This window comes from Microcaecilia unicolor, chromosome 1 (assembly GCF_901765095.1).
Source record: "Microcaecilia unicolor chromosome 1, aMicUni1.1, whole genome shotgun sequence".
NCBI lineage: Eukaryota > Metazoa > Chordata > Amphibia > Gymnophiona > Siphonopidae > Microcaecilia > Microcaecilia unicolor.
Genome location: NC_044031.1, coordinates 630387651 through 630401311, shown reverse-complemented (window position 1 = coordinate 630401311; position 13661 = coordinate 630387651). Strand labels below are relative to the sequence as shown.

General features: G+C 43.7%; 1 protein-coding gene across 1 annotated transcript in view; it reads right to left on the bottom strand.

The window, feature by feature from the left end:
* The window catches only part of LOC115460442 (NFX1-type zinc finger-containing protein 1-like), a 119001-nt gene that overhangs the window by 66979 nt on the left and 38361 nt on the right, over positions 1-13661 (bottom strand). The window contains exons 7-8 of the mRNA XM_030190213.1: positions 10693-10838; positions 4386-4520 (exon numbers count right to left, since the gene is read on the bottom strand). Of these exons, the coding sequence (XP_030046073.1) occupies positions 4386-4520; positions 10693-10838 (281 nt within the window). The remainder of the gene's footprint in view (positions 1-4385; positions 4521-10692; positions 10839-13661) is intronic.

Here is a 13661-nt window from a genome sequence, read left to right as displayed (position 1 = left end):
CCCAATTTCAGCTAAGCTTCTGAGGATCCATTCCTTCTGCTCAGGATTCCTCTATGCATATCCCACGCATGTTTGAACTCTGTTACCGTTTTCATCTCCACCACCTCCCGCGGGAGGGCATTCCAAGCGTCCACCACCGTGAAAAAATACTTCCTGACATCTTTCCTGAGTCTGCCCCCCTTCAATCTCATTTCATGTCCTCTCGTTCTACCGCCTTCCCATCTCCGGAAAAGATTCGTTTGCGGATTAATACCTTTCAAATATTTGAACGTCTGTATCATATCACCCCTGTTCCTCCTTTCCTCCAGGGTGTACATGTTCAGGTCAGCAAGCCTCTCTTCATACGTCTTGGAACGCAAATCCCATACCATCCTCGTAGCTTTTCTTTGCACCACTTCCATTTTCTTAACATCCTTCGCAAGATACGGCCTCCAAAACTGAACACAATACTCCAGGTGGGGCCTCACCAACGTCTTATACAGGGGCATTAAAACCTCCTTTCTTCTGCTGGTCACTCCTCTCTCTATACAGCCTAGCAATCTTCTAGCTACTGCCACCGCCTTGTCGCACTGTTTCGTCGCCTTCAGGTCCTCAGATACTATCACCCCAAGATCCCTCTCCCCGTCCGTGCCTATCAGACTCTCCCCGCCTAACACATACGTCTCCCTTGGATTTCTACTCCCCAAGTGCATCACTTTGCATTTCTTCGCATTGAATTTTAATTGCCAAACGTTAGACCATTCTTCTAGCTTCTTCAGATCCTTTTTCATGTTTTCCACACCCTCCGGGGTGTCCACTCTGTTGGAAATCTTGGTGTCATCCGCAAAAAGGCAAACCTTACCTTGTAACCCCTCGGCAATGTCACTCACAAATATATTGAACAGAATCGGCCCCAGCACCGGCCGTTATATTATATACTTGATCATGGTCTTTCTTTGGTGTTTCTGGGACACAGACCATAGAAGTCCACCCAGCTCTGTCCTTATGTTCCAACTACTAGAGTTGCCATCAAAGCCCACTCTAGCCTATCCAAATCAGTCTTGTCATTTGCAGGACAATAATTTTATTTTCTATTTTGTGGCAAGATATACATTTCAAATCTGACATACTCTAGTGTTAGATCTTCAGGGATCGCATTATGGAACTCACTCCCCCTGATTATTAGAACAGAATACAACTACCTCCGCTTCTGGAAGAAGCTAAAAACATACTTTTTCACAAAGACTGCTACATAACACTCACTGATCACTGATTCCCTAACGGACTGTAGAAATACCAAATTTAACACAGACTATAAATATACCGTTTAATGCTCTCTAACATTATACCTAACCAACAAGAATGTATTCACTCACAGTCATACTTATAAAATTGTAACTGTTAAACTATTAATGTCTTAACCGCACTGAACCCTAAACAGGGGATATTAGTGGTATATAAGACCTAAATTGAATTGAAGAATAGCTGGGACCCAGGGCAGAAATTTGGGAGGGGAACCCAAAGCCCACTATCAAGCTGCACTTTCTTCAGCTTTCAGCAGGCTTGGGGGTCTTTCAGGTCATAGGCCAAAGGCAGTTGCCCTAGTCGCACTTCCGAAACACCATACTACTACTACTACTTATCATTTCTATAGCGCTACTAGACGTACGCAGTGCTGTACACTTGAACATGAAGAGACAGTCCCTGCTTGACAGAGCTTACAATCTAATTAGGACAGACAAACAGGACAAACAAGAGATAAGGGAATATTAAGGTGAGGATGATAAAATAAGGGTTCTGAACAAGTGAATAAGGGTTAGGAGTTAAAAGCAGCATCAAAAAGGTGGGCTTTTAGCTTAGATTTGAAGACGGCCAGAGATGGAGCTTGATGTACTGGCTCAGGAAGTCTATTCCAGGCATATGGTGCAGCAAGATAAAAGGAACTGAGTCTGGAGTTAGCTGTGGAGGAGAAGGGTGCAGATAAGAGAAATTTACCCATTGAACGGAGTTCCCGGGGAGGAATGTAGGGAGAGATGAGAGTGGAGAGGTACTGAGGAGCTGCAGAGTAAATGCACTTATAAGTCAATAAGAGGAGTTTGAACTGTATGCGGCATGTGCCATCTTTATATTTTGTACAGTACAGGAGTAAATGCATCTCCTTCTTTATCTCTGGTGTTGTACTATATAACTGTTTGAGGCTTGTGCAGATGGAATCAGAGCTCGCAGGATGGGATGTGAAAGGGGACAGAGCTCGTGGGGACAGGGACAAATTTTGTCCCTGTGTCATTCTCTATTGGAGACGTCAGTGTGAGAGAAGTTGATGTATGTAAACCAACTGCAATCGTATGCTTACATTACATGTGGTTACGGACACAGAATTTTATTTAATTTCCTTGTTACTCTGTATCACAAATGTCCACTGAGGTTCTAGGTTGTGGGATAGGGAACACTTACCCCTAGTTCAGAAGAAGCAGCTGAGTGTACTTAGGGTTTCCCTCCTATTGATTTTGGAAGCTACAGAGACACTTTACTGGCCTTTACTTGAACAGGTTTAGTTTAAAGGACTGTTGCTGTGTTACAGTGACATTCACGCATGAAAAGCAAAGTGAATAAATTCCACCCGGCCAGTGGCGTAGGAAGGGGGGGGGCGGTGGGGCGGTCCGCCCCGGGTGCACGCCGCTGGGGGGGGGTGTCGTCTCCATTGGTTCCTTGCTCCCTCTGCCCCGGAACAGGTTACTTCCTGTTCCGGGGCAGAGAGAGCAAGTAGCCAATGGAGCCGACGCAGCTCCCAGCGGGGCGGATCGGGGCTCCCGCCCACCCCTCGCTGCCAAAGTAAGGTACAATGCGCTCCGGGGGGGGGGGGAGAGGGTGCGTGCCGGAGGAGGGGGGCGCCGCGCTGCACCCAGGGGGGGGGGGGTGCGTGGCGGTGACCCGCCCCAGGTGCCAGCCGCCCCCGCTACGGCACTGCACCTGGCTAAAAATAATTTCCCCCTCCAACCCACAGTGGTTAACGTTTTGTGAAACCACCATCTTTTCTTTACAGCTGGGTATTCAGTGCCAGTGTCCAGGTTCCAGCCAGTGCTGAATATTCAGGTAATCATTGGGTGCAGGTACTTCTCTATAGACTGGTGATATTCAGGCTGGTATGTAGATAGGTATCAAGATAAAGAGAGGACAGCGTTTTATTCTTCTAACCTTATCCGGGCAACTTAAAATCTGCTCCCTAGTACACAAAATTATCTATGGTGAAGTCCCTGATTACATGATTAACCTACTCAGCCTGCACCCAGGAATTCATTAAGACTATCCCATTCATACATTAACCTTCATTATCCAACCTGCAATGGGCTAATGTATAAATCCACATATGCTTCATCCTTCTCCTTCATCAGCTCACAATTATGGAACTCCTTATCAAAAACTATAAAAACAACTCACAATCATCTACATTTCAGGAAATCTCTTAAGACTTTATTATTTGGAAAAGCCTACCCCAAAGATTCAGCATGTGTCTCCACCTCTTGACTCATATCAATATAATGACAATTTTGGACTCACTCACCCTTCCCTTCCCTTCTCTCCCCTGGTTTCCTGTTCCTTTCTTTCCTTCCCCACCCTCTCCTTTATTTCTTATGCATTTTTAATGATGTATTAGCTTAATTTACTGTATTGGCGGCCGCCTTTACGGTGCAATGTAAGCCACATTCGGCCTGACACAGTTGGGAAAATGTGGGGTATAAATGAGATAATAAATAAATAAACTTCCTTGTTTGGGAACTAACTATTGTTGCTAACCAGGTAAATGCTCAGGCTCCACCCCCCCCCCCCCCCCCCCCCCCCCCCCCCCCACCGTCCTACAGTACACAGAGACTACTGAGACAGTCTGACCGGATACTCAGCTATAATAAATAAATAAATAATATCAAAATAATGCTGCAGAAAATTGGGGTATGGACCTGCTAAGAGGGGCATATCCAGGTAGAAGCATTCCTATCCACATAGGTCCCACTGAATATCAACCCTTTGTATTTAGATACAAAATTATTAAACACTTATTTATTTTCCAAACTGAGGCCCCTTTTCTGTGTGATGCCTAGCCCAAATGGCCCTGGGGAATATTATTGGCAATGCTGCTTTTTATAGACTCAAACTGGTTGTAGGATATCTGCCTATTGTGGGGGCTGGTCTTACATTGGTCATCCCACCCCTTAAGTACAAACAAAAGGCATGTGAGTACCAGCCCCTCTTAAAGGAGCAGCCTGGGAGCAGTTGCAGTAAGTGCTCTGGAGTGCAGTGGTGAAAGTATATTGCATGTTAGTATGGATATCGAGTCACCTGCTGTGAGTGTTGATGCTTCTATTTTTCAAGTCAGGTACTGCCTGGGAGCCTCTCAGCAAGAGTCTTACCTTGGGAAATTTTTGCCTATCTGCACTAATTTCTGGTTCCAGTTCTTGTTCAGACAGTATGCCCTGCCGAAGTGTCTCCAGAACAGCTGAGCAATCCGGTATCTCCACCTTCAGGCGGTGTAAGGACTCCATGATCTGTAATTTGAACAGAAATTACATTCCTTATACGTAGCAGCTCTGCATCAAAGAGACAGGGAATCAGAGGATGTTCCATAAAAATGTAAGCCTTGCCATAGTGGGACAGACCAAAGATCCATCAATTCCAGTATCCTGTTTCCAACAGTGGACAATCCAGGTCACAAGTACCTGGCAAGATCCCAGAACAGTAAAACAGATTTTATGCTGCTTATCCTAGAAATAAGTAGTGGATTTTCCCAAGTCCATCTAAATAATGGCTTATGGACTTTTAGGAAATTATCCAAACCTTTTGTAAACCCTGCTAAGCTAACTGCTTTTACCATATTCTCTGGCAACAAATTCCAGAGTTTAAGTACACATTGAGTGAAGAAATATTTTCTCCAATTTGTTGTAAATTTACTACTCAGTAGCTTCTTTACGTGCCCCCTAATCCTTGTATTTTTGGACATAGTAAACATGCGATTCACGTCTACCCGTTCCACTCCACTCATTATTTTATAGACCTCTATCATATCTCCCCTCAGCCATCTTTTCTCCAAGCTGAAGAGCCGTAGCCGTTTTACCCTTTCCTCATAGGGAAGTCATTCCAACCCCTTTATCATTTTTGTCGCCCTTCTCTGGACCTTTTCTAATTCTAATATATCTTTTTTTGAGATGCGGTGGCCAGAATTGCACATAGTATTTGAGATGTGGTTGTACCATGGAGCAATACAAAGGCATTATAACATTCTCAGTTTTGTTTTCCATTTCTTTCCTAATAATTCCTAACATTCTATTTGCTTTCTTAGCTGCTGCACACTGAGCAGAGGGTTTCAACGTATCATCAATGACACTTAGATCCTTCTCCTGGGCGGTGACTCCTAATGTGGAATCTTGCATCATGTAGCTATAGTTTGGGTTCCTCTTTCCCACATGCATTACTTTGCACTTGCTCAGATTAAACATTTTCTGTCATTTGGATGCCCAGTTTCCCAGTCTCATAAAGTCTTCTAGCAATTTTTCACAATCCTCTTTTGATTAGACAACTTTGAATAACTTTGTGTTGTCAGCAAATTTAATTACCTCATTAGTTACTCCCATCTCTAGATCATTTATAAATATTTTAAAAAGCAGCGGTCCCAGCACAGACCCCTGCAGAGCCCCACTATCTACACTTCTCCATTGAGAATACTGTCCATTTAACCCTACTCTCTGTTTTCTATCTTTTAACCAGTTTTTAATCTACAATAGAACATTGCCTCCTATCTCATGACTCTCTAATTTCCTCAGGAGTCTTTCATGACATACTTTGTCACAATATCGATTGGCTCACCTTTATCCACATGCTTATTCACCTCTTCAAAGAAATGTAGTAGACTGGTGAGGCAAGATTTCCCTTGACTAAATCCATGCTGGCTTGGTGTCATTAATCCGTGTTTATGTATATACTCTGTAATTTTGTTCTTTATAATAGTACGTAGATTAGCTTGGCGTTACCCAATACAAAGCAATTTGTTGATGATTATGGGTGCAGATTTCAAAGGGACCCTTCATGGATACACAGGGGTTTAAATGGCATGGCTGGCATTAAGAGAAACATTGACAGTGGTGTTTGAATATTATACTATGTGAGGGAGTCTATAGGAAACTACAGCTCCCATTTAACAGCAGTTCCTCAGAGCCACAGAGCCATCTTAAAAGTCAAGCTACAGAGCAGGAAGAAGGTGACTCAGTAGGTGCAGAGAGACGGGAAAGGGGATGGGATTTAAGTGGTTTACATATTATATAGAGCTACTTATTTTGTACCTGGGGCAATAGAGGGTTAAGTGACTAGGCAAGACTTGCCTAGAGTCACAAGGAGATGCAGTGGGAATTGAACCCAGTTCCCCTGGTCATCAAGGCAGGATAAAAACCCTCAGCACAGCTCAGTCAGGGAGATGCAGAGGAGAAAGAGAAACCCTCCACCCTATGCCCCCACTGCAGACGTGTAAGCTGCAGCTCTACTCAGGTATGCCAAGTTTATCTTGGAACCCTGCTGTTACTGTAAAATTGGAGCTCTGGGCCCAGCCTAGCCCAATTGTGCTGAATGTTGAGAGGCAGAACTCTGGAACTCCAGGCCAGAAACAAGCTGTTTGTGCTGCCTTTTGAAAACCAGACTAGTGCACACCAGGCCCTGCAGGAGCAGGCCATGGAAGAGAGTTCTTTACTACTACTAATCATTACTATAGCACTACTAGACATACGCAGCGCTGTACACCTGAACATGAAGAGACAGTCCCTGCTCAATACAAGGATGGACTTCATTTGCATTTATTTGTTTTTTGTTACATTTGTACCCCACACTTTCCCACTCATGGCAGGCTCAATGTGGCTTACATGGGGCAATGGAGGGTTAAGTGACTTGCCCAGAGTCACAAGGAGCTACCTGTGCCTGAAGTGGGAATCAAACTCAGTTCCTCAGGACCAAAGTCCACTACCCTAACCACTAGGCCACTCCTCCACTCTTCAGGTGTGAAAGGAACAGGTTACTCCTTTTCCCTTCACATTAATATATTGTTTTACTTCACATTTAAATCTCTGTGTGGTGGTTTAACAAAGCTCCAGGCCTGCTCTCACTCACTCTGCTACATTCCAATAGTGGTTAACTTGGTGATAAATACAGAGAAAATAATATTTTGAGAAGGGCAGTGGGGGAACATTTCAACTCTATTTCAGGTCATTTGAAGTACATGTTAAAAATGTTGTCATCTGTCCTGCATCCTGGAACAGATTTCTGCTCCTGAACATTTTCAGAAAGCTTTTGACTCCTGAGAAAATTAAAAGTCATGGGATAGGAGGCAATGTACTTCTGTGGATTAGGAATTGTTTATTGGACAGAAAACAGACGGTAGGGTTAAATGGCCATTTTTCTCAGTGGAGGAGTGTGAATAGTAAAGTACTGCAGGAATCTGTACTGGGACCAGTGCTATTTAACATATTTATAAATGATCTGGAAATCGGAATGACAATTGAAGTGATTAAATTTCCAGATAACATGAAACTATTCCAAATTGTTAAAACACATGTGGACTGTGAAAAATTGCAGGAAGACCGGGCATCCAAATGGCGGATGAAATTTAATGTGGACAAATGCAAAGTGATGCATATTGGGAAGAATAATCCAAATCATAGTTACATGATGCTGGGGTCCACCTTAAGAGTCAGCACTCAAGAAAAAGATCTAGGTGTCATTGTAGACAATATGTTGAAATCTTCTGCCTAGTGTGCAGTGGCAATGGCCAAAGAAGCAAACAGGATATTAGGAATTATTAGGAAAGGGATGCAAAATAAGACCAAGAATATTATAATGCCTCTGTATTGCTTCATGGTGTGACCTCACCTTGAGTACTGCTTTCAATTCCGGTTGCCATATCTCAAAAAAGATGTGGAGGGGCATTTTCGAAAGGGACGTCCAAGTTTCGATTTGGACGTCCTTGCAAAACGTGCCGATCCAGGGGCGGGGAAACCCGTATTTTCGAAACAAGATGGACGTCCATCTTTCGTTTCAAAAATACCGTCAGGGACGTCCAAATCCTTAAAGTTCGCCGTCCCTAGATTTAGATGTCCCTAGACATAGACGTTTCTGATTTTCGGAGATTTTTGAAACCAAAGATGTCCATTTCAGAAATGACCAAATGCAAGCCATTTGGTTGTGGGAGGAGCCAGCATTTGTAGTGCACTGGTCCCCCTGATATGCCAGGACACCAACCGGGCACCCTAGGGGGCACTGCAGTGGACTTCATAAATTGCTCCAATGAACATAGCTCCCTTACCTTGTGTGCTGAGCCCCCCAACCCCTCCCCAAACCCCCTATCCACAACTGTACACCACTACCATAGCCCTTAAGGGTGAAGGGGGCCACCTATATGTGGGTACAGTGGGTTTCTGGTGGGTTTTGGAGGGCTCGCTGTTTCCTTCACAAATGTAACAGGCAGGGTATGGGCCTGGGTCTGCCTGTCTGAAGTGCACTGCAGTACCCACTAAAACTGCTTGTGGGACCTGCATGCACTGTCATGGACCTGAGTATGACATCTGAGGCTGGCATAGAGGCTGGCAATCAATATTTTTAAAGATGTTGTTTGAAGGTAGGAGGGGGTTAGTGACCACTGGGGGAGTAAGGGGAGTTCATCCCCGATTCTCTCTGGTGGTCATCTGGTCATTTTGGGCACCTTTTTGTGCCTTAGGCATAAGAAAAACACGACCAGGTGAAAACATCCAAGTGTTCGTCATGGACATCCTTGTTTTTTTTCAATTATGGGTGAAGGGCATCCAAGTGTTAGGCACGCCCAAGTCCCGCCTTCACAACGCCTCTGACATGCCCCCTTGAACTTTGGCCATCTCTGCGACGGAGTGCAGTTGAGGACGTCCAAAATCATCTTTCGATTATACCGATTTAGACGTTTCTGTGAGAAGGACGTCCACCTTCCGATTTATGTCGAAAGATGGGCGTCCTTCTGTTTCGAAAATGAGCCCAATAGTGGAAATAGAAAAGATTCAAAGAAGAGTGACAAAAATGGTAAAGCGGATGGAACGCCTGCCATATGAGGAAAAGCTAAAGAGGTTAGGGCTCTTCAGCTTGGAAAAGAGACGGATGAGGGGGGATATGATTGAGGTCTACCAAATCCTGAGTGGTGTAGAAAGAGTAGAAGTGAATTGATTTTTTTACTCTTTCAAAATGTACAAAGACTAGGGGGCACTCAATGAAATTACATGGAAATACTTTTATAACAGGAGGAAATATTTTTTCACTCATCAAATAGTTAAGCTCTGGAACTCGTTACTGGAGGATGTGATAACAGTGGTGCATATCTGGGTTTTAAAAAGGTTTGGACAAGTTCCTGGAGGAAGAGTCCACAGTCTGCTATTGAGGTGGACATCAGGGAAGCCACTACTTGCCCTGGGATTGGTAGAATGGAGTCGTGCTACTAATAGGGTTTCTACCAGGTACTTGTGACCTGGATTGGCCATTGTTGGAAGCAGGATACTAGGTTAGATGGACCATTGGTCTGACCGAGTATGGCTATTTTTATGTTCTTATTACAAAATTCTCTTCCCTTTGTCTATTTTAGATATACAAACTTTAATTAAAATGATCCCCACAGTAGAGAACAGCACATATTTGCATGAATGTCAGTTTCGCACAATACATAGAGCATATTTTTCTCAGACCCAGGCACAGTTAGGCTGTGTATCAACATCTTAATGTTTTAAGTGTGGGGCTGCAGATTGTACTTTGGCTCTTTCCTTTAGGGGTTGCCCTCAGATAGCCCTTTATTGGAATGCAATTATTAGCCATATGGGAATAATATTAGGTCAATCAGTTTTGAAGTCCCCTCTTGGGTTTCTTTTGGGGATGTCTGTGAACTTCGGGGTCCATAGTGGAAGAGCCAGATTATTGTTGGGTAAAGCAATAAAAAAGTTATTTTGCAATGTAGGACCCAGGCCCCGCCCGCCCGTCTGCCTGCCTGCCCAAGTACTAGCACTGGATGAATCAGTTTCATACGATTTTAACTTGGGAACCACAGTCTGCTAGATTCTTCCTAAAAGTGTAGAAGTGACTAAGTCCACTGGATATTGACTCTTTGGGATCTGGAATGGGTGGGACAGGAATGGGGGGATGGGGTAGTGCATGAAGCGCTACCAGAATCAAGGCATCCTGCGCATTTGGTATTAAGTATTTTGGGGAGAAAGGAGTTGTTTGTAGGCATTTTGACATCCTTGAGTTCGAATTTGGCTGTTATGGAAATGTATGGCTTTTATACTTATTCTGTACTTCTCCATTTTTTTTTTTTTTTTTTTTAAATCATCCTTTTTATTCAGGCAATTCAACAGATTCACACATGCAAAAGACAATACAACATAATATTTGGTCTGCCTGAACTTTTTAACATTTTTGAACACAGCCCTTCCCCCCCTCCTCCCCTCCTCCCCTCTATCCCTATCCCCCCCTCCCCAACTTCTCCATTTCTTAATAAAAAAGATTTATAAACTAAAATTATCTTCCTTCTGTTTGTAGTTACTTTTGATATTTAAGGATGAACTCAAGACTTCTCTTTTACGAGTGAGAGTTACATGCTGAAAGCTATGAAGATGTCTACTATACGGCTCATTGAAAAATTCAAAGCATGGAGTTTTGCCTGCTTGCAAGTACCTGGTGGAATTTGCTCCGTTGGGCTGGTGTCAGCACCTGCTGCAGTTGGGTTTTCTGGATGTTCTTTAAGGAATACCCAAACATTTTCTGGCTTTTGCACCTGCCACCAATACGTACCAACCTCTGTGGCTGAAATTTAATGATACCTGCAAAGAAAGGATGGACAGAACTAATAGTTATGCAGCTCAAACACTTCTGTAGCTCTAGGTTTCTGACTGCTTCATCTCCAGTGGAAGATGTGGGACTTGCTTATGAATGAACAGGAAGAGCCTGGTGTTAAGAGAAAGGAAGTCCATGGAACTGCCTCAGGTGTAGAGGGACATGGAACAGGGAAGGCAGTGAGAGATACGGGATTTGCAGTGAACAAGATATTTGTCTACTACCCAGGGTTCTGCTTCTTCAGTTGTTCTCCTGGGCAGGCACAGCATGGGGCAGCTCTCTTTCTGCACCAAGGACCCAGCAGCAGCAAGCAGGCAGGTATAGACCTTGCTCTCCCCGACACACAGAGGTCAGCGTGGGGCAGGGAGGGAAGAAATAGGAAGAGGACTTATAGATGCTGCAATTTGGGCATCCAAGTTTCCTCATCCATGCCATCTACTCTCCCTGTCACTCCCTTAGAGATCCTATGTACCTGTCCTAAGCTTTCTTGAATTCAGTTAGAGTTTTCATCTCTGCCACCAACTTCATGGAATTCATGGAATGGCCTTCAGTAGAGTATTTTCTCAGTCTACTTCTGAGTCTATCCCCTTTCATCTTCATCCTGTGTCCCCTCATGCCAGAACTTCCCTCCAATTGAAAGATGCGCCTCCTGTGCATTTATACCATGGACGTATTTAAATATCTCTATCATATCATCCATCTCCCGCATTTCTTCCAAAGAATACATATTGAGATCTTTATGTCTGCTCCCACATACTTTATGACAAAGACCACTGACCATTTTAGTAGCCGCCCTCTGGGCCAACTCCATCCTGTTTGTCTTTTTGAAGTTGCGGTCTCCAGAATTGTACATAATATTCTAAATGAGCTCTCACCAGAGTCTTATACAGGGACACCATCACCTCTTTTTTCCTACTGGCCATTCCTCTCTTTATGCACCCAAGCATCCTTCTAGCTTTCACCATCACCTTTTCGATCTGTTTGGCCACCTCAAGATTATCACATATGATCACACCCCAGTCCTGCTCCTCTTTCATGAACAAAAGTTTTTTGCCCCCTAAACTGTACCATTCGCTCAGAGTTTTGCAGCCCAAATGCATGACCCTGCATTTTTTAGCATTAAATCTTAGCTACCAAATTCTGGACCATTCTTCAAGCTTTGATAGGTCCTTCCTCATGTTATCCACACCATCAGAGGTGCCTACCCTACTGCAGATTTTGGTATCATCTGCAAAGAGGCAAACCTTACCAGATAGCCCTTCAGCAATATACCTTACAAAAATGTTAAAAAGAACCTAACCTTGCGGCACACCACTGGTAATATCCTTTTCCTCAGAGTGAGCTCCATTTATCATTACCCTCTGTCACCTTCCATTCAACCAGTTTCCTAACCCAGTCAGTCACTTAGAGCCATATTGAGGGCACTCAGTTTATTTATTAGTTGTCTATGCAGAACCGTATCAAAGGTTTTGCTAAAATCTAAATACACCACATCTAGAGCTCTCCTTCGATCAAACTCTCTGGTCACCCAGTCAAAGAAATTAATCAAATTTGTCTGACAAGGCTTGCCTCTAATGAAACCATGTTGCCTCAGGTCCTGCAATCCATTGGATTCCAGAAACTTCACTGTTCTGTTTTAAAAGCATTTCCATTAATTTACTTACCAAGGAAGTCAGACTTACCAGCCTGTAGCTCCCAACCACCTCCTTACTTCCACTTAGGTGGAGAGGGACCACATCCACCCTTCTTCAGTCCTCCAGGACTAGTCTCAACTCTAGAGAAGCATTGAAAAAGCCAGAGGAGCTGCCAGAACTTCCCTAAGATCCTTCAGTATCCTTGGATGTATGCAATCCTGTCCCATCGCTTTGTCCGCCTTTACTTTAGGCAGTAACTCATGAACACAGTCCCTGAAAATTGTTCACGGTCTACCACCTCTCCATTCCTATCTATGTTTGTCTTCTGTGGTCCTGCTCCCAGCCCTTCAGCTGTGAACACAGAACAGAAATATTTGTTAAGCAATTCCGCCTTATCTTTATGAGCTTCTTCATATTCCTCCCCTTCACCTTTGAGTCTCACAATGATACTTTTGCACTTCCTCCTGTCAATAACATATCTAAAAAATGTCTTGTTCCCCCATTTTACATATTGGTTATTTTTTTCTTCTATTTGTATCTTTGCTTTCCTCACTACTTTACCAGCTCCTCTTAGCTTTTCCAGATATTGCTGCCTGTCTTCCTCTGTCTTTGATCTCTTGTACTTTATGAAGGCTAATCTCTTTTTCCATACCTTTTCAGCTACTACTTTTGAGAATCAAAACGGCCTTCTTTTCCTCTTACTTTCATCTACTTTCCTTATAAAAAGGTTTGCTGCCCTTAAAATAGCGCCTTTCAATTTTGCCCACTGCTTTCCTACTTCTTCCAAATGTTCCCTTCCAGCTAACAACTCCTTGAGGTAATCCCCCATCTGTCAAAGTTAGTTTTTTGAAGTCTAGAACCTTCAGTTTTGAATGATCCCCCCCCCCCCAAACACACACACACACATACATACACACACACACACAAACCTACCTTAATATTAAGCCACACCATCTGGTGATGCCAGATGTTCACCCACTATAACGTAAGAACATAAGAGTAGCCATACTGGGTCAGACCAATGGTCCATCTAGACCAGTATCCTGTTTTCCAAACACTGGCCAAGTCAGGTCACTAGTACCTGGCAAAAACCCAAATCGTGGCAACACTCCATACTCGAAATCCCAGGGCAAGCAGTTGCTTCCCATATCTGTCTCAATAGCAGACTATGGACTC